Below are 19,808 nucleotides of genomic sequence, written 5' to 3'. Positions count from 1 at the left end.
TTATAGAATTACGAAACTTTGAAAAAATCGTGGAAAAGAATCTTATACCACAACACACAAATAAGGGCATGGAAATGAAAATAATTTAATGTTATATTCAGTTCTATTTTCTCACCCTTTATTTTTCATAGGGGTGAATCCATAGCTCTATCGACCCAACAGAAAAGCACCTCGATCTAGAACAAAGTTTCAATCTACTTATTGGATAGATGGATTGACCAAGTACGTGTAAGAAGTCTACATTTCTTATGTTATTACTAATTGGAAACATAGTTAAGAACAAAGTCATAAAGTAGAATCAGCATAATTTGAGAAGCATCCACATTGAATACCTGTTTTACTAATTCAAGTCCGTATTTCAAAATTCTGGAAGCACGTGACATAAAGCGAACCAATCAGGTTAATCTGTTGAATTACCAATATATAAATAGTGCCTGTTTGGGAGGGTAACAGTTGAAATTGACACCCCGAGAAAACCATTGTCAACCGACGCGGGTGTCAATTTCAACTGTTATCCTCCCAAACAGGCACTATTTATTTTGTTATACTGAATGTCTTAATTTTTAAGAAAATTTTACTGCTCTTATATAGGAATAACGTTAATTCTACAGCGAACCGTACGCGCATAATTTTCGCGCATGTAACATTTTTTAATGTTACCCGTTGCTAAGTGCGTTGCTAACGCTGAGGGTAATAGACAATATTATTAACTGCGTCTTAACCAATCAGATTTCAGTATTTAACATGAAAGTATTGTCATGTTGTGAATTTTGAATTTACCGGGTGGCAGTAAATACAAAATTCACAACATGACAACTAGTTGTCACAACACAAAATTCACAACATGACAACTAGTTGTCATGTTGTGAATTTTGTATTTACTGCCACCCGGTAAATTCAGTTCAAAATTCACAACATGACAGTATAACAAATAAAAATATGTAACGAATAGTCAAAAATTGATATGAAATGTTAGCATGTCCACCATATATTGACGAACAATGTTTCTTTTATCATTGACAGACAAGATATAATATCAAGAGAATGAACACCCCCACACTTTCTATAAAGTGCATCTTATACTCCTTTTTTCTAGAATAAAAATGCAAATTCGGTCGTATAATTATGTATATTTGAATTTAAGATTAACGGCAATTTTGTGCTTTGAGAGTTGAATTCGAAAGTACTTAGACCTATCCATAGTATCTTCATGTATGAATATACCGTATATCACGAGTACATGTTGGAAAAAAAATAGAGGTATATAGCCACTGGGTGGTAAAAATGGGGGGGGGGGTAGTATCTTCATTAAAAAGAATTATATACTTTAAAAAACAAGTCTGTTTTGAATAAGCTCAGAATTCAAAACTTCAGTAGAATTTCAAAATGGGTTCTTTAATCCTCTGGTAATTCAATTTGTCGATCAAGGTAACGTCGTTTTGAAATACATTAAAAATATTGCAATGCAAAGTTCGCTTGTTTGAACAGAAAGATCTTTCTGTCGACATTTCTGATCAATCACGCCTTAGTTTTATTCGAGCAAACTTACGCAATTTTTACAGCACTGAGAAATAAAAGAAAATGACTTATTATAAGGGAAAACATTTGAATAGAACTTTTATAACTTTAAAATTAACTATTTTACGTTAGTACCATAAAAAATGAAAGGACAAAATTCATATTTTTAAAAATTTGTAAAAATATTATAAAATCAAAGAACGTTATCAAGATGATTTAAATTGGTTAGTGGATGCATTAGGAAAAAAATCAATTATCGCAATGCATTTTTTTAAAAGAAATTTATACAAGTAAATATAATTATAAACCATTGATCTGCAGTGATATGCATTTCATACAAAAATTGCAAAATTGATATACAGAAAAAAATCTTGCAATTTGACATTAATTGCCTTTAATTTCGACTCTATGATCGTTCCAGTGGTTTGTAGACTTGAGGGCTCCTTGTTCAATCATTGCACTTTTCAATGTTCGAAGCCTCAGAAGAAAGAAACAGAATAAAAACTGGGAATGTGAGGAATTTTCTTAGCAATATGAGGAGAAATAAGATGTCTGGTCTGTCATTAGAGCAATTAAGGGTCAAAATAAAAATAAACAGAAATTAATTTCGATGACACCGTGGGCCCCACGGGGGGGGGGGGGGGTAGATTTGATTCGTGCTGTATATTTGAAACTCTGCGGAAATGACTCATGGTTTGCACTCCTGTCCCCGGTGTTAGACAGGTGTCAGTGTGGAGTTTCAAACGAGACGCCATCGAAGTGATATTTACCTTTGTAAACTTGATTATATACACGTGCAGGTAGATATATAAGCATGTGTAAATACTGTTGGGTTGTAAAAATAAAAAAAATAAAAAAAAGAAACCATGCAGAAAAACGAGTGTGCACTTTGGTTTGAAATATTGTCGCCGTATACATATACTACAAAAGGAATGGATACAAATTATAAAAAACTTTCCTATGTTTTTCTGACAACCAAAAATAATGTGCAGTATAAAGAACATATTCATAAAATGTATAAAATAAATTAAATATATTATTCATTTTAATAATTGGATAATTTTTCACTGTACGTAGACTTAAAAAAAATTAAGAAAATATTGAATAATCTTTAAAAAAAAAACCACCAAAAAAGCGACCGGGTTGGGTTGTTGAAACATTGCGTAATCATATTTGAAACTTCAAAGGACTTCAGTAACTTTCTGAATCACGAAAGCAACACAAGAGGAATACTATTATATATTTGTATTGATCTGTCATAGTATTACCATAAATCGATTTCAAAGAGAAGTTTATTTTCTTGGAAATCAACTAGGAAGCCATCACGAAGGAAGTGGGGAAAAAAAGTCGAAGACAGATATCGACTGTAAATGGACAAAAATCGACTCCTATAGATCAATAATCTTAATCTCAAGGGTACTTGATAATCCTGACAGTGTATTCTATCGGCACAATCTTGTGTTTTGATATCCAATATCGTTCTGTGGTTGAGGCCTTAAGTTAAGTCTATACAGGGGTAAAATGAGGAGAAACTTACGTCAGCTACCTGTGCAGGTAAAAATAAAGTCCTTTATCTCAACCGCTTTAAGTGTGTCAACCCCCACGGTGTTGACATCGCAGCTGATTTGATTTGAGTAATTTGCGTATATCATAATAAACCCTTTAATAGCTTGTTGAAGTTCAAGTTCATTTCTTTCTGTAAGAAAATACATAGAGAATATAAATGGTTCGTGAGGTGTATATTAGATAAATGTAAACGCGCAGTATTCCTTTCATACAACACATTATTACATGCACAAGATCATAGGGAAAGGGTCAATCATAAAACGTGATTAATATGTACATGTATGTCTTTAACTGGCCAAGGTCATACTAGTATTTATATATGCTGACAGTTAAACCCAGAATATCTCTGCTGGAACGCATTGTCTTTCTTTGATTTTAATGTTCTGAATTTTAAAACCAACTATAATGAACTGACTAATTGTAAATAATTGATTCTCTGGGGGTATTTTAATATATAACTTGCATATACAAATGTTTAGACTATATATAGTTTTGGGTAAATAATTAAAAATGTATCTAATTGATATAAAAATCTTCTTCTATATAAACTTTTTAAAGTCTGATGTTGTTATGTATATGAACCGATCGCGATAATGGATTTTTAAGTAGTAGGAAAGTTTAATTGTGCATGTGGTTTTCCACGAGACTCATATCACTGTTTGCAAACAAGTTAAACAAAGATACACCTTGGTGTGTATAATATGACACGAACCTTGTTTATATAACAACGATTTTTAAGCTATGAGTCTCAGTTGTTACCTGACAAATTGAGGGACCTTCGAAATTTGGTCAGAAATATCTAAAATAAAGCATTGTACAATAAAAAGAAAACTTGAAAATTTGATTTTCGAAAAGAACGAGCCGTGGAATCGTTTCGCCTCTCTCCTTTCATTACACCTAGATCAAAAGAAAGCAAGTTAGTTACAGCGAAAACGAAACTAAAATCAATGAATTTATTTTTTTATTCTTTTAAAATTTAGTTTTCCAAGACCCAGACTTGATGCGCGACATGTGACCTGACGTATACGTTTGGTATACACCAATCAAATTTCATCTCCCTGGACGACTCGGTGTTGGTGGTTTGCGGAAGGGATCCATCAACATACTCACTAATAATACTCGAGGTAAGCAATTATATACATGTATGCTTAATATCTAAAATATACATGTAGCCATAAAAGGAAGAATTAACGTACGCGCAGTTATTTTTATCTTCGAAGAATTTCACATCCTGACGTCAAATGAATTTCACAGGGAAATCATTCATCGAATAAAAAATTAACAATATCTATGGATTCCGGATGAATTGTTAGATAAAGCCATGTAGTAAATTTTTAGTTATTTAACAAATTTATTCAAAGTACTGTTGTTTTGTCTGTGTAATCATGTCGACTTCAAAACCTGCGTCTGCAGCTATTGAAGAAATGCACGCCTGCAACTCGTCTTCAGAACTTTTACCAAAAAGAGTGCGCAATCGCAATTCAAGCTGTGCTACAGAGTTGTCAGTTTTAACGAACGAACTCCTGGCCAAAGACTTATACGCATCCAACGCCAGACTTAAAATCCAATTCTATTTTTTGCTGTTTGTGAACATTGCCCTGATGGCAACAGTTGGTGGATTGGTTTACGCTCAATTTTTGAGCAAAATGGACTCGAGTGATCAGACGCCTTCAAAAGGAATTATTCAGACAAAAGAAGGTGAAAGTTCGCCAAAAGGTGGGGAGACAGAAAAACTGTATAGGGCCGAAGTGTCCCCGGGATTCGATGGAGGAATTAACTGCGCTACTCTGAGATATAAACTTGGTGCTGAAGTTTCGAAATCCCGAGTTGCGTGTACCTTTAACGACTTGATTGATGCACTGATTAAGGTAAAATTAGAATATTTTTAATGGTTAAATAGCCTAATAATAATAATGTTACACTGACAAAATATTGAAAATGAATTGATAATAAATGTGTTGATTTTTTTTATTCAGTACGTCAGACCGAGGGAATACTCTGGTAAGTTTAACATACTACATGTAGTAGAACTTATTATAATTCGTTTTGACCAATCGCAAATAGATGTATAAACTTTTTCGATAAAATATATTTTCTTATTTTTTCAGAAGTGATTCATTTAGTTGGTGGAAAACCCGAAAACGAAAGGAATGGTGAGGTTTCTTTCTTTCTTTTTTTTTTCTTTAAATTGGTTTTACACAGGTTTACACTTTGATGTCGAGACTTTTGATAAATAATATCTATATATGTATTTCCTTTTTTTAGAGCATTATGAATATACGATCTCTGATTGGAGAAGAGACAATGATACAAACTCTTCCGTGAAATACCACATGACCAACTCGTCTATTAGAATTCCGTCCGACGGGTTCTACTTCTTATATTGCCGTTTATCATTTTCATCCGACAACGGCGAAAGCAAGCGATCGAGTCGAACTACCATAAAGCACTCCATAAGAATCAAACCAATCAATCAAAGATTTCAGAAGTTCGTCACTGTTACCACCCCGATGACTGATATGATCGATTCCAGTGGCAACAGTTACATACAGAGGGTGGCCAAGTTTAGGAAAGGAGAGGAGTTGAAAGTGACGGTCTCAAGGGCGGGAAAGCTGCAATATGACGCGAGTGACGTCACTGGAAATTATTTTGGAATGTTCAAATTGTAATTCTTGATCTCAAAACTTTTTTTTTTATTGTTTTTTATTTGTCATTATGTATATGTATATGTTTATGTTGTTTACAAATATAAAAATAAACAGAAATTATTTACATACGGTGTAATAATCAATGTTTCCTGCATACCTTCATAATTTAAAACATACATTCTGTGCGCGGATCAAGGGGGGTCCCTTGATCCGCGCACAGAATTTATGTTAATTATGAAGGTATGCAGGGGGGAGGGGTCGAATGATTCAAACTTATTTAACTTAATAAATTTAAATTTAAAAAGTTACAGGAAATAGCAAATAAAAATATCTCTCGGACTCCTTTGAGAACATTTCAGCGTCCTAGTTTTCATGTACATGTAGGCAGTAAGTTCAACCATTGACAACCGGAACTCAATGTTGTCGCGATTATTATACTAACTTCCGGGAGGAATGTCATCGAAACTTAATAATTACCATTTAGATGGCTTTATTTTTAACATCTTTCTAAGTAATAACACCCCCACCACCCATTTTGATCAAATGACACTACAATGTGTGTACGAATAGATTTCTAGCTTTTTTGGAGGTGTAAAAATTTACATTCAATAATTGGCTTTCAAAAAATCTGAGACGTAGTTTAACCGGAACTACTTTTCCCTTCACGAATTGTAATAGGAAGCTGTAAGGAGTAGGACGATTGATGTCAAGGGTGCCCTAGAGAAAGAGAGAGCGATATTATCAGTCTCTACACTTGATAAGTTTCCTGATAAAGCTTGAAAAAAAATGATAACGTGATCGATTGACCTACTATTATCAATTATAAAACAAACAATATGTGATCTGGATACTGAACACTATTGAAAGGTCACGGAATTGTCCTTAACCCAAACAGTTGTGGGGGTATTGTTGTTATTACTGTGAAATCATTAAAATTCGTGGGGGCCAATTTTCGTGGATTGCTTAAATTTTACAGGTTCGTGGGGGCGTAATTTCGTGTATTTTCGTATACATGCAAGAGGAATATGACTTTATAGCTCTAATTTATTAATTCGGGGGGGGGGGGGGGGATGTTAATTTGTGAATGAGAAGTACCCACGAATTCCACGAAAATTGAGCCACCACGAAATCTAATGATTCCACAGTATTTGGTTTAGTGGGACGGTGGTTGCCTTAGGTTTATTTTTTCAAATAAGTTGTCTATGAACATTTCAGAACAGCTGGATGGTCGGTTTTTTAGACAAATATATATACAGTAATATCCTTGAGAAGAGCTCAGTAATAGAAATATATGATACTGTGGTTTCATCAATATTCGTTGAATACCAATTTTCGTGGATTTCGTTGTTAAGTTGATCCACGAAATTAAATGTTCATTGAAGTGCAAATTATACTAACATTTTATATTGATAGGATCATGGACCTCGAATTTACCCTTGAAACTGTAATTTTCATTACATCCACTAAAATTGATACCCACGAAAATTAATTAAACCACAGTATTTGATACGACATAGGAAAATATATAAAATTTTAATCTTATACATATGGAATTTCTTTACTAAATAATTTCGTTTAAAGCTTAAATATTGTATGTAAAAGATAGGATTGATGAGTTATTTGTTAAACACTCTTGCTACCAATACGTTGATTTTTCCTAGTTTCCTCGAATATTATAATTAATTTTAATATTTTCAATTAAAAAACAAAGTTACTAGGTATGAAACCGAAGAATATGTCTTGGATACATTCAGTTGAGTAGAAGCATGCATAATTAAGCGTCGAACCCATTGGTGATTGAGATTTCCTTCACGAAAAAGTAAAGGAGCTAATCGCAATAGAGCTTGAATGAGGATAAGAAAAATAAAACGAGGTTTTCCGACGATGATACGGTATGTCTTGTATAATTGCTCTTTCCTCTTTATAGTCTGCTAATTAGCAAACTTTTCCGTTTTCCGCACACAATGTATGCTCTCAACATCTATTTATTTGCAAGGGGGAAAATGAATAAACAAATCACAGAGTCAAATCAAACGATATTTCAGTCATTGTTCGTTTGTATTAAAAATATTATTCATGTGAAATTCGAATGAACTTCATGTATGCAAGACAAATAAACCACTTTTAATTAATTAGAAAGTAAGTACAATTATTTGCTATATAAATATTCCAAACTTTCCGTTTTTCCGAAATCGTCTTCATCCTATTCTTCTATCATATTTTTTTTGTATAAAAAACAACATTAATTTAGTTTTGATATGTAAACTCATGGAAATTCCTATAATTCTACCTACTTAAGATCTAGGGCAGATATGATCTTGAGCATGTATCAAATAGATAAAACTTCCTACTGTTTTAGAACATGCGCATGCCGAAAACTAGCTAAATATAACATAGAACAATATATTCTGTGGAATAGGCAGCTTTTGATAAGGCAGTTATTATATTTTTTTTTCCAAGTGAGAAAATTTCATCGAAAATGAAATGAAAATAAAATGAGATATAAGGTTAGCATCGACTACTAATAAACCACTGCGCACATGCAGATAGATCTTTTTGTCGTACGAAAATAAACCAATCTGCTGTGGAGGCCCTGACCTATTTCTGGCGCTTTAAAAAAAACCACTTTAAGAAAACACATAAAGAAGTGTACGTACAGAGTGTCTTCTCTGAAACAGAAACGAAACAACCCTGAGTCTGGTCGACCCTCTCTCAATTTATGGGGGTAAGGCAGTTTTATCAATGTAATTCATTATTGTTAAATAAGTTTTTAAAAATATTTTTGTTTAATTCACATTTTTGATGCGTTATCAACGCACGCTGGTAAATATTTCGTTAGCGAAGCGCAGTAAGCCAACTGCCATATTTAATGTCTGTATGTACATACGTATATATACGCCATATAGCAACAGGGGTCAAATTTCATTAGTAGTGTATTGAAAGTGATTTTATCAGTGCGTTTGGGACAGTCAACCAGTGTACGCATTTCAACAGTACTCGTTGTACACCCGGTCCTCTTTAGAGAACGATCGATATCGAATTCTAATTGGACACTTTAAAAAAGAAAGTGCTGATGTGGGATTTTAAAAAATCTCTAGGAAGCAGAATGTATTCAAGGTTTCTCTTTTCTTTCAGGTGACTCAACCTTTTCACGGCCGAAGGATTTTGTGTACCGGAACAGTACATCCGATTAAATCTCTCAATGTGGTCAATTGTTGCTAAGAGGGGTTTTCAAATACGTCATTGAGCTATTTAAATCTTTCCCATCCAGACCGACTCTTTTTACAAAAATAACCACAATTTCACTACCGCAATCGACAGGAAATCCTGTGTCATATCGCACTTGAAAAAATGAATCTACCACCGATCGAAGGCGAAGTGCGAAGGAAGAGACTAGAGTTCTCAATTTCCAGCGAAGGGTCAGGAGAAACAGTATCCACCGAAGACAGTTCCGCTGAACTCCTCGGAAGAATGCATCGAGCGCCGAGTTGTGTCTCCAATATCCAGCTATGCGCAAACCAGCAGAAACTGGAGGACCTTTACAAATCTTACACCAAGCTGAAAATCTACTTTTGTGTTCTCTGTGTTGTCAACGTCATCATCATCCTTCTCGTCTGCGGCTTCTTCGCTGTCTTCTTCGTCCGGTTGTCAGACAACGATACGATTTTGGACAACTTCCGGTCAAAGTCGTCTCCAAAAGTAGGTGATAATGTTCCGGCGCCCGGAAAGACCGCAGCCCTGTCCGCGATCACGGAGCTTCCTACAGTCCAAGAGGCCAAGATCCGGTGTTCTGTCCTTACGTACAAACTAAACGCTACCCAATATGATACAGACGAAATGTGTTCTCTCGAAGACATGGTGGATTCCATCGCTAAATATCTGAAACCAAGGGAATACAATGGTAAATTTTGAATCAAGTTTAACTGGGGAAAATACTTTTTTCTTGTTCATTGATGAACTTTTTGTAATAAAATGAAATAAATTTATTCCATTATGAACATTTTTACTTGTATAGCAAGAAACGATGGTTATGATATTTCTTTTTTTCTTTTAATTTGCAGATGTTTTACATCTTACCGATGGCTCTCCCCAATCAGGTTAGTAGAGCATTGTATTTATTTGTTAGAATAAACTGTATCAACCACTTTTCTTTTCTTGGCGACCGTTTCTGAAAAAGGACACAAAATGGAACGTATCAAATCTTATAGATTTTTTTTCTTCTTTTGCACAGATGGTTCTCATTGCTTCCTCAAAGACTGGGTAAAGGACAAAGACAGCTCCTCTCCCCAAAATAGCGGATTAAAGTTCTCAAAGGAGAGAGGGACGATCATTATCCCCTCCAACGGGTATTATTACGTTTACAGCCGTATTACGTTCAAGTACAACCCATCAATCCCCATAGAACATGTAATGGCATTGAAATTGAAGGACACTAAGCACATTATTGAAAAGGGTAAAGGGTTGTCTAATCGTTACACCACCGTGCAATCCGCGTCCATTCAGTGCACCAATAAAGCCTCCGTCCACAGTAGCTTCCTGCAGAGAGTGGTATATTTGAACCAAGGGGAGGAACTTCGGGTCAAAATGTCGGATACCGGAAAAATTCAGTATGACGAAAGATACAAAAACGAGAACTTTTTTGGCGTCTTCAAGCTGTGAAAAAAATGAACAATATGGATCGGTACAGATCTGTAGCTGTCTAAATACGACAGATAGGCATACTCTGCCACGGAGAGTACGTTCGGAACTCTCTTTGACCGGTGCCGCTTCAGAGACTAGCAAGCGTAGAAACGTTCCGGTTTATGTCTAGTTGTTAAACAAGGCATTGCAATATTCGTATTTTAAACGAATGTTTGTTATGTGAAACGACACATCTGTGATACTTTTATCAGAAGATCTACTCCTGTTTTGCATTCTTTGTGCCAAAAACTTGGGATCCTCAAAATGGGCCCTAAACACCATCCCCCGTATGTCTGATACAGACAAAGATATAATCACATCATTTTGTATTATCGTCTGCTATTTGACGATTATGCAAGTGTATATTTTTCATCAATCGCATTATAGTAGAGAAAATTCAAAATTGTTATAATTATAACATACCTCTTTATAGAGTCATTAATACATGTATTTGTTTTCATGACAGAGTACAGGTATGTTCCCTCTGTTGTTTTTTATGTTTGTTTGTTTGTTTGTTTTGTTTTGTTTATGTTCAAGACTAACTTGTCTTTTTCTTTGTCCATTACAAAGCTTCTTAAATTCAATAAGGATCCTCAATTCTGTTTTCACGAACATTTTAAGTACAGTTTTTCATCATATTTTTTAAAACGAGAACAACATCGCTTAAAATGGTAGCAAACTAGTCAAACGTTTCACATTGAAACGTCAGCGCGATGGTTGCATGCAAAATCAATGCTCAATTTATTCTCTGTTAAGAATGATCTCAAAAGCAATATGATACAATCGAAATGGCCTAGTTATACAAATAACGCATTCATATTATGTTCAGTTTTTGTATCTAATTGTTGCTATATTGTTATTATATTAAATAATGTGAACTATATTTTTGATTCTTTTTTGAAATCTTATCTTTGTTGATTCTTTTTGTAAGTTGTCCTACAGGCACATAACATCACTTTTTTTCGCAGGAAACATTTGTTCTAAATTTACACCCCCTTTTTTCGGAGGAATGTAAAAAATTGAATGGGAAAATAACAGTGAAACTTTATTTATAGGTATACTACACAACCCCCCCCCCAAAAAAAAAAAACACACACACACGCGCGCGGGTTAGGTTTATCTTGGGTTGCGGTTTTTTGGTCAACAATTTTAGGACTGGTCTGGCCCATCTCACTTTCAAAAGATGCTACGTGCCTGCCCAAAGAGAGAGTAAGATAAACCGAAGCAGCAAACGGGGATCATTGTTTTATTGATTTTCATCTTGATTGATTGATTGATTTTTCTGCCCGGGGCATTGTAAACTACTCCTATAATCATTGAATTCTAGCGACATGCATATTGCTTTATATTAAAACGACGCAGTTTAAACTGTATATGTGTACCTTTTGTCGTTAAATAGGTGAACTTTGGGGTATATTTTCAGGTGTACAAATTTGAGAATTTAAATACAAACGATGAGGGGATTTCCCTCAGACCTCTAGATTTTTCAAGCATCGGTTGACAAGATCAGTGCAGAATGATTAAATGGCACCGACGTGCCTCTGTTGAAAAGCGGACGAGTATTAAAATAGCAAGGTTGTTGAAAAGACATAATATACCCATGAAATGATAACAATCAAGTTCGAATCCATCTGTATAAATACAAATTTAAACTATTGATTTATTTTAATATCATTTTATAATTACCAACTAATACTAATACTCCCAGAGAGAGAGAGAGAGAGAGAGAGAGAGAGAGAGAGAGAGAACATGCATGCACGTTTGTTGAATGGTTGTAATCTTTCTTTTTTCTTGGGAACCGAATCTTCCTGTTTCGAAAACTGCTAATAATCTTCAATGTCAACAAAAGCTTTTAGAACACAATTTGTCATAAAGCAAAGCAATGATTGTGCAGTTTAAATTTCATAAAGCGGTCAAAATTATTTCAAAAGTCCATTTTAGAATGAGTCAGAATTAAATACCATTGCAAACAAATGTATCCACGGTCATACACAGACCGGGGTTCCGGATTTAAAAACGTACCCACAAAACTTCCAGAATTGTCTACATAAGAGCAGTTACACTATTAATGAATCTTTATCCTAATTTAGGGCATTTAATCAAAATAAATTTTTAATCCTTAATTTCTTTAATATCTATTTAATATAATTATTCATTCTGCATTAATACATGTAGTCCTCCTGAGATACTTTTCGGTCGCAATGAAAGTAAGGGTAATTTGACTTTTGTTTCTCCCTTGTCGATTATAGAACCATTTACACAATGCACAGTACATAATATGAAGTGGGCTCATAAATATTTTTTCACTTCCGAGTTGTATATATTTATAAAAATTAACCTTTTCAGAGAACACTTAAAAACTCTTAGCAAAATATGATATTCATCACCCCTCTTGATTTGCTACTGTCTTTTATAAGCCGACACGTGGCATGTCCTTTTGTTTGGTGACTTTCTAAGTATCTCCACGGTCATTGAGAGAAACTGTTTGATGTGTACACAGAGGTCAAGGTTACTGATAAATAAAAACCACAGACCAGACTAATGACAGCACATTGTGTATTCAATCAATCTCCTCATGGGGCCTCAGAAGGGGGTGGGGTGGGCGCTCAAGGGGGCTAGATGGATGTGGCCGTTTCAAAACTATTAATCTCTTTTTTAAGACTATCAATCTATCTGAGAAGAACTTTGTATAAGATGTATTGGAATTCTAAGGCTAAAATACCCGTATTTGGATTTTTCGTTCCCATATGATCCTAGTATATGGTTTATTTTAAAATGTAGTTCTGATTAGTTGTTGAATTTCCACCATCCTTCAGTATTGAGATTCGAAAATTGGAAAAATTAACTGAAACTGATTTATTGATTGAAAATATATATTTATAGAAACATGTACACATACAAAGATGCAAGTTATATTTCTGAGTTTTAAATTGTGTTTTAACATAAATAGTCGTGGGAAAGCAAACAGTCAGAACAACCATCAAAAGAGTTGACAAAACAGTGATTTGGTAAATAACGTAAACAATGTTTTTTAGCATAAGAGTGCACAAACAGAGCTATATTTACAAACGCTTAGTTTTATGTTCTTTAAAATTCTAGCTGCAAATGAAATTTTATCGAAAGTCGAAGAGTAAATGAAGCCTATAGATCTTTTCAAGGACAATAATAATTCTTTTTGAAAACTTTATATTTTCAATTGACAATTCGTGTTTTAAATGCATCATGTGAAATGTATAAACATGTCTCTTTACCCGTATGATGTTTGAATACTAAATGATCGTGTTTAGGTTTAGGTAACAGTTCTATGGTAACACATTCCGCCCGATGATTAGATCTCCTGTTTTAGATTCTCTAATCATTCACGGCTTTTAGGTTTACCAGATACTAAATAATAAGTCAACAAATTATATATCTATGGAGAAGTAACTTTTGATCTGAAAAATTAGTATATCTTGTTAGAGTTGTCCCGCATAATAAGTAACTTAAGCCTTTTTTTTTTTTTATAGAGAATTCGATATACCTATATCAAGCGTAATTTTGGCTTTTTTAAAGATTAAGGTTTTAGCTTTAAGTTTCAATTTTTATTTCAAACAACGTCCTCTATTTATCTACATTGCAGTAGTAAATTATTTTTTTTCTTCTTATGCCACTGCATTCTCAAAAGAATTTAATTGGGTATTTTTATCAAATGAAAATACTTCTCACGAATGGTAAACCCCTTCTTTTGTGTAGACTTTAAAACATTTAAAAATCATAATAAGGAAATTCTTTAAAACGGACAAATCAATACCGTATACGGCATATTAATTTCGTTTTGTAAAGGGAAAAAGGATTAAAAAAAAATAGGGAAGAAAAATATGTCATAATGGTACATGATGCGATTGTTTTCGGTTCTTCTCTTTTTTCCAAAATTCAAACCACACACTATTTTTTTCATTGGTTTATTTTTTCGTGATTTTATTCTTTATTTAAACTCTACCTATGGTTTTCTTATTTCTAGTTTCGATATCAGTGATCGATAAAAAAAAAAGATTTTATACATTAGTTATTTATTTCCGCTAAATATACGTGCTAATATAATAATGAATGATTTTCACAACTGTCATGTGCAATCAATATTTAGATACCGAATAAATATTGATATTTTTTACATTTATGTCATGAAGATCAGACATCATTTTATTTCCAGCGACAAAAATTTTTGTTTGATACCATAAAGAAACTTAATATTATATCAGTCAAATTTGGCTCCATAAATAAAAATTTTTCAAGTATTTCAGGTGCATTAAATTGTTACGTTATTTTTTTTTAAGACCAATTGATATAATATGTATTTTCATCTGTCGGTTTGAACTATTTGCACTCTTTAAAAAAGTTTATATAAATTCTTTTAATGATGCTTTATACCAATAGCTTTGTTTGATAGGGTGTACCGGGGCTAAAATTTTAGGTTAACACAATGAAAAATCATGTTTTAAACCGTCAATTTCAAAAGAAATATGAAGGAATTGAGGAACAAATTTCGGAGTTTTGTCCATTTCTGACTAATAAAATATATCTAGAATGCCTACAGTCTCCCCCAAAACGGAAGTAAAAAAGCTTTTGACCTCCTCTTTAAAATAATGTCAAATTGTATACAGGTATCGGGATTATTTTTCTCATGATTTAATATAGAATGTCAAGAAATTGTTTAATTTTCTACCTAATTCGTTAAGTACAGGAAAAAGATTATTCAAATCAATTATGATGTCATAATGGTTCTAGCTCATTTAGTAGATCTTGAAAGTCCTCTGCTCGGTTTTATGTAAAGGAACGAAGTTTCAATTAGCATTGATGAATAAATCATACAATATTATATTGGTGTATAAAGTGTGCTTATTTTTTTCAAAATACTAAGATTACACGCCATACTAAAGATAAATGAATATAATCATTTCATTTACTCAGGCTAGTTATCTTATTGTTTTTCATTTTGGACTTTTATTCATCCAAAATCTAAAGAGGCGAATAAATATGATTTATTAAGATTTTCAAAAACATTGGCCAATGAAAAGGTCACAAGTTGTCATAGAAAAAAGTCAGTGGGATTTATTAAATATGATTAATATATTTTAATGTCATTGAAATTATGTACCTGTAATTACCAGCCTAGTAAATACACGTATGAATTATGAATTTTATTTGAATATTCTATATACATCTAGGAACGTTCTAATATATATACATGTGCATACAGAATCAAGTACATAAAAAAAATCACACGAAGTCATATGATCCTGACCATACACATATATATGTATATACAGGCAGGGCAATCCATTTAAAAATTTATTTGTTCTGAGTTTAAAGGGCACAAAATATTACTTATCTGTGATTCAAGAAGCCATCATCAAATATCAAACAATGAATAAATTAATTTGGATAGAAAGATGTAGTACATATCACTATTCTTGTATTATTCATCACATTATCTATGATTACGAATTCTTGTTATTTTGTTATTATAGCTAAAACATTCTTTAATGAAACAGAGTTAATGCCATCGCCAACGAGTTTTTAATCTTGTTCTGGGCATATCCGAGAGAATCACCCGAGTCCCAATAAATAGAGCGGTGAGCTTATATTGGCGAGTCAAGGTCTCTCCAATCCAAATGGAATTACACGATCAGTCTGAAAAAAAGAAGAAACATAAATAATGTTGTTACTAAAATGACTAATTCTAAATTCTTTTCTCGAATAAAAAATTTCAAAATTTTGAAATTCAAAGAACATCGTCGACGTACTTACGTTTTTGTTTTGAATGGATCACCATGGGAATCCAAAAGGAGGACCTTGGTTATATGGCGGTACACCGTTAGCGAAAGCATTATCCGGAACGTCAATATCATACACCTCGTCCATATACTCTCGGTAAGCCTTCTCTCTCATCTTACGTAAACGCTCCTCCTCTTTTCTGTTGGTTTTCTTTGGACGAGCCTGTTGCTTCTGTGGATTTCTCGCTGGTTTTGCAGGAGGAGGCGTAAGGGTGTTCTTCTGTCTTTGGTTTTTAGGCCGTTGCTGGTTTTGGCGGCGCATATTTTGTTGCTGGGGAATGTTGTTGGTTGCGGGAGCAGAGGGTTGAGCAGCATTGTTGCCTCCTTTCATGGCGTGGGAAACCAACCACGTGGCTATCATTCTGTACACGTTGTTGAGTTGTGGGTTGTTGTTTGGAAGTCCAGGGTACGGGGGCATGGAGGGGACATTGAAGGGGAGCACTTGCTGGGTTTGAGTGGCAGGTTTTCGTCCATGAAGGAAACCAAAGAGGGATTGCTGCGCAGGTGTTGGTGGTTGAGGTGTAGTTGGCGCAGGCGTTGTGGGAGTTGGCATTTGGCCAAAGAAGTTAGAACTGTGTTGACGTGGATTGGGTGGAACATAATCCCAAGCTGGTACAGATGGTACCGTTTTCTCATTTTGTGAAGGAAGCTGAAGTTTCTTTTCCAGAGATTTTGGCTTTGTTTCTTTTGGTTTTTCTGTCAGAAACAGACTGTAGGGCGAGGCTTTGACGTTCTTTTTCACGGGTTTGCTTTCTTTAACCGTTGAGGGGATTTGTTTGTATGGTGCTGGTGAGTTACTCTTAGCGACTGGGTTTGAAGAAGGTTCCTTTGAACTTTGTTTATAAGGTTCCTGTGGAACTACTTCTTTTGGAGCAGCTTTAGGCTCTGTTGCTGGTGCCTTTCCCAAGTCGACGGTCCCGACTGCTTCAATAGTTGATGCCGACGATGCAGAGGCGGTATTTGCAGGTTTTTCAGCAATGCTGTTTGTTTTAGGCTTGGTTGGCTCAAAAGCTGGAAGTAGAGCCTTGAACTTGGATTTAGACTTCCGTTTGCTTTGCGCCTCGATATGACTTGTTAAAAGAAGTCCAATGATAAAAAGTTGGACTGTTCGTGACATCTTTGTGACTTATCTGGAAAAAGGCTGCCTGAAAAAGAAAACAACGAAATTATTCTCAAATATGTATAAGATTTGAAAAGCAAAGCACGTGCGTTACATTCCAAAATACATGACAGCAAAAGTCTTGAAAACGTGCGTTTCTTATTACGTGATTCACAGTCCATGTAAATTTTAAATTAAGATTTTATTAATTTAATTAATAAGGTCTAAAAGGTTAGGTACCGTCATAACAGGTAATCAATTACGAAAGACATTGACGGGGAGGCAATACGTTCCTTATTCAATTTGCAAGGTTAATCTTTGGTCGAAATTATGCAGCAAGAAAATAAAATTAACAAGGAAAGCATATTTCCTTGTTCCCAGTACAAACCGGCACTTCGACCCCTAGACAGTCAATCACACAGCGATTGCAAAACCGCAGCGCATCCAACTGTTTAATGATTCAAGCCGTCGAAGATAATTAATTTTTCAATGATCGCGAGATAATTAATTAACGCCACCGGTGCACACACTTTGTTAAAAACGATGCACATCGACACTAATTATTGAAAATTTCATAACTGATTTGAATTCTTGATAGGTAAATTCGGTTTGTTTAAAATTGATGCACGTAAATGCAATTCCCAATCAACCTATTACTGGAAAGTTTAAGAAAAATTATATTTACGATTTGTCAAATATATGATTTATGACCAACGAGATACTTTTGACAACCTTAACTTCAACGATTTTATTTTGCTGCTCTTCTCTATGGTTACCAAAAGAACGTAATTACATTAATCGTGAATTTTGGGAAAGTGAGTGAATATGGCAAAGGTTAGAATTCCAAAGCACCTGCTTGACCCATGTGAATTATTATCTGCATTTATTGTTTTGAGTATATTTCTTTGTCCGTATTAGGCCCGAAACAAAACAACTACTCTTCATTGTATTTTTTCCGTCTTCAATGCGTTGTCATTTGTTTTTAGGCTAACTTGCTTTTGATATTAGGATAAATCCTATAAAGTAGTATAGCTGATCTTAAAACGTGAATTTTTACGAAAGCAACAGTTAAGGGATAGCTCAACTAATTTCATATACCCAGAACGTTTATTTGACTATATTCATAACCGAAGTCATATTGTGATTTTTTTTTAATATCACCGAAAATGATTATTCTACAGTACAATATCAAACTTATTTCAAATTGTTTATCTCGAAATATATTTTTTTCAATGTATTCAAATTCACAAATGAAAAATCCAAATTACAAAGATGACAAGTGCACTAGTACTCTTTTTAAACACTGAACATGTTTATAACTGACATATTAACTAAAATCATTCTAACAAATTGAGTGTGCCCTGAGATCACCTACAACACCCCCCCCCCCCCCATGCAAAAAAAAAATGCAAAAAGATACATAACAAATAATTTCATTTAAAACATAGTTTAAGCAATTCTTATGTAAAAATAAAACGTCATAATGATAAAAAAAAAAACTGTACATTTTTTACAGGACAAAAAAAAATAAAAATGAAAATAGAATTTTAAAAAAATATAAGTTTAATATCAAAAAGAAAAATTGAAATTAAAAAAAAAGTACAGAAGAAAGTAAAATTTAAAATAATAATATATGACCAAACCTTTGACGTTTAATCAGAGTAATCCGATTTCCAAATGGTGACGAGAAAACAATCTCCCTCTACTTATATATTCAGGTGACTATGATAAATAACCCCAGTTAGTCTCTTACCGCATACTTCTGTCTAATTGACAGACCTTCGTTCAAAATGCAAATTACTGACATTTGTATCTCACTTATTGTGTAATCGAGATGATATATATTTTTTTTTACATCCCATTGAAATCTTCCTTGTACACGAATAGCATAGATATGATATTACATTCGATGTTTTTAGTTTTTTGATAAAAACAGGTTAATTCGAACTGTTTCTTAATTATATATGAATCAATAGTGTGTTAGAATTGAAAATGGATTTTTTTCGAATAATAATGAACAATTTTTAAAATCTTAATTACTTTGGTAAGGCATTAGTTGCGGAGTTTTTGACGCCTTTATCACCTGTTTTTGAAATAATAATTATTTTTTGTTGATTAATTAAGAATATTTTTTGGTATTTAGTAGCTGGCTTTCCCCGTGGTATTTTGCAATTTATATTTATGAAGGCATTATTGTTTTCATTTCCGCTTAATCAAAACTACATTTAATTTTCCACGAGACTAAATCTGCTTCACCCAGTAATAATTACAAACAATATACAGAAGCGTTTCATTAAGAAGACAGGGTGGTTTACAAATTATCAATGATATCTGCCTGAAAACAATTTTGAATACGATATTTTTTCAAATAGTTAAAAAAAGGAAACTCCAACAACAATTTTGACTTTAAAATTTGAACGTTTTCCTATACATTCATATAAAGCTCTTCATCTAAATAAGGTAAATATAGCCTTCATATGGTCC

The 19,808-nt window shown here is 33.6% G+C and overlaps 3 protein-coding genes across 4 annotated transcripts; 2 read left to right on the top strand and 1 right to left on the bottom strand.

Moving 5' to 3' along the window:
- Positions 1–4,052: 4,052 nt before the first annotated feature.
- On the top strand, positions 4,053–11,032 carry LOC117680305 (uncharacterized). Of its 2 annotated transcripts, none has more exons than XM_011452608.4 (4): positions 4,053–4,208; positions 8,868–9,633; positions 9,794–9,829; positions 9,964–11,032. In XM_011452608.4, the coding sequence occupies exons 2-4, from the start codon at positions 9,084–9,086 to the stop codon at positions 10,389–10,391; spliced, it is 1,014 nt and encodes a 337-aa protein (XP_011450910.3). In that variant the 5' UTR covers positions 4,053–4,208; positions 8,868–9,083; the 3' UTR covers positions 10,392–11,032. The 2 variants fall into 2 exon arrangements, with proteins under 2 accessions (XP_011450910.3, XP_011450909.3); XM_011452607.4 differs by lacking the exon at positions 4,053–4,208 and adding an exon at positions 8,301–8,457.
- On the top strand, positions 4,215–5,858 carry LOC105344740 (uncharacterized). Its single transcript, XM_011452609.4, has 4 exons — positions 4,215–4,952; positions 5,061–5,085; positions 5,193–5,237; positions 5,350–5,858. The coding sequence occupies exons 1-4, from the start codon at positions 4,470–4,472 to the stop codon at positions 5,751–5,753; spliced, it is 957 nt and encodes a 318-aa protein (XP_011450911.3). The 5' UTR covers positions 4,215–4,469; the 3' UTR covers positions 5,754–5,858.
- Positions 11,033–15,758: 4,726 nt separating the features above from the next.
- On the bottom strand, positions 15,759–19,103 carry LOC105337769 (proteoglycan 4). Its single transcript, XM_011442663.4, has 3 exons — positions 18,968–19,103; positions 16,200–17,370; positions 15,759–16,082 (listed from the first exon to the last, which is right to left on the bottom strand). Exon 2 carries the CDS (start codon positions 17,340–17,342, stop codon positions 16,218–16,220), a length of 1,125 nt encoding a protein of 374 aa, XP_011440965.3. The 5' UTR covers positions 17,343–17,370; positions 18,968–19,103; the 3' UTR covers positions 15,759–16,082; positions 16,200–16,217.
- Positions 19,104–19,808: the final 705 nt, after the last annotated feature.

Source organism: Magallana gigas, chromosome 8 (assembly GCF_963853765.1).
Source record: "Magallana gigas chromosome 8, xbMagGiga1.1, whole genome shotgun sequence".
In the NCBI taxonomy this organism is placed as follows: domain Eukaryota; kingdom Metazoa; phylum Mollusca; class Bivalvia; order Ostreida; family Ostreidae; genus Magallana; species Magallana gigas.
This window is presented reverse-complemented; position numbering and strand designations above follow the sequence as displayed.

What these genes read in the sequence shown, in the direction of transcription:
- LOC105337769 (XM_011442663.4), bottom strand. Translation starts at nt 17,342, where the DNA reads ATGTCACGAACAGTCCAACTTTTTATCATTGGACTTCTTTTAACAAGT.
- LOC117680305 (XM_011452608.4), top strand. Translation starts at nt 9,084, where the DNA reads ATGAATCTACCACCGATCGAAGGCGAAGTGCGAAGGAAGAGACTAGAG. An exon ending in GAAACCAAGGGAATACAATG is followed by an intron (nt 9,634 to 9,793) that starts GTAAATTTTGAA and finishes TTTAATTTGCAG; the next exon opens with ATGTTTTACATCTTACCGAT. An exon ending in CGATGGCTCTCCCCAATCAG is followed by an intron (nt 9,830 to 9,963) that starts GTTAGTAGAGCA and finishes TCTTTTGCACAG; the next exon opens with ATGGTTCTCATTGCTTCCTC.
- LOC105344740 (XM_011452609.4), top strand. Translation starts at nt 4,470, where the DNA reads ATGTCGACTTCAAAACCTGCGTCTGCAGCTATTGAAGAAATGCACGCC. An exon ending in TGATTGATGCACTGATTAAG is followed by an intron (nt 4,953 to 5,060) that starts GTAAAATTAGAA and finishes TTTTTTATTCAG; the next exon opens with TACGTCAGACCGAGGGAATA. An exon ending in ACCCGAAAACGAAAGGAATG is followed by an intron (nt 5,238 to 5,349) that starts GTGAGGTTTCTT and finishes TCCTTTTTTTAG; the next exon opens with AGCATTATGAATATACGATC.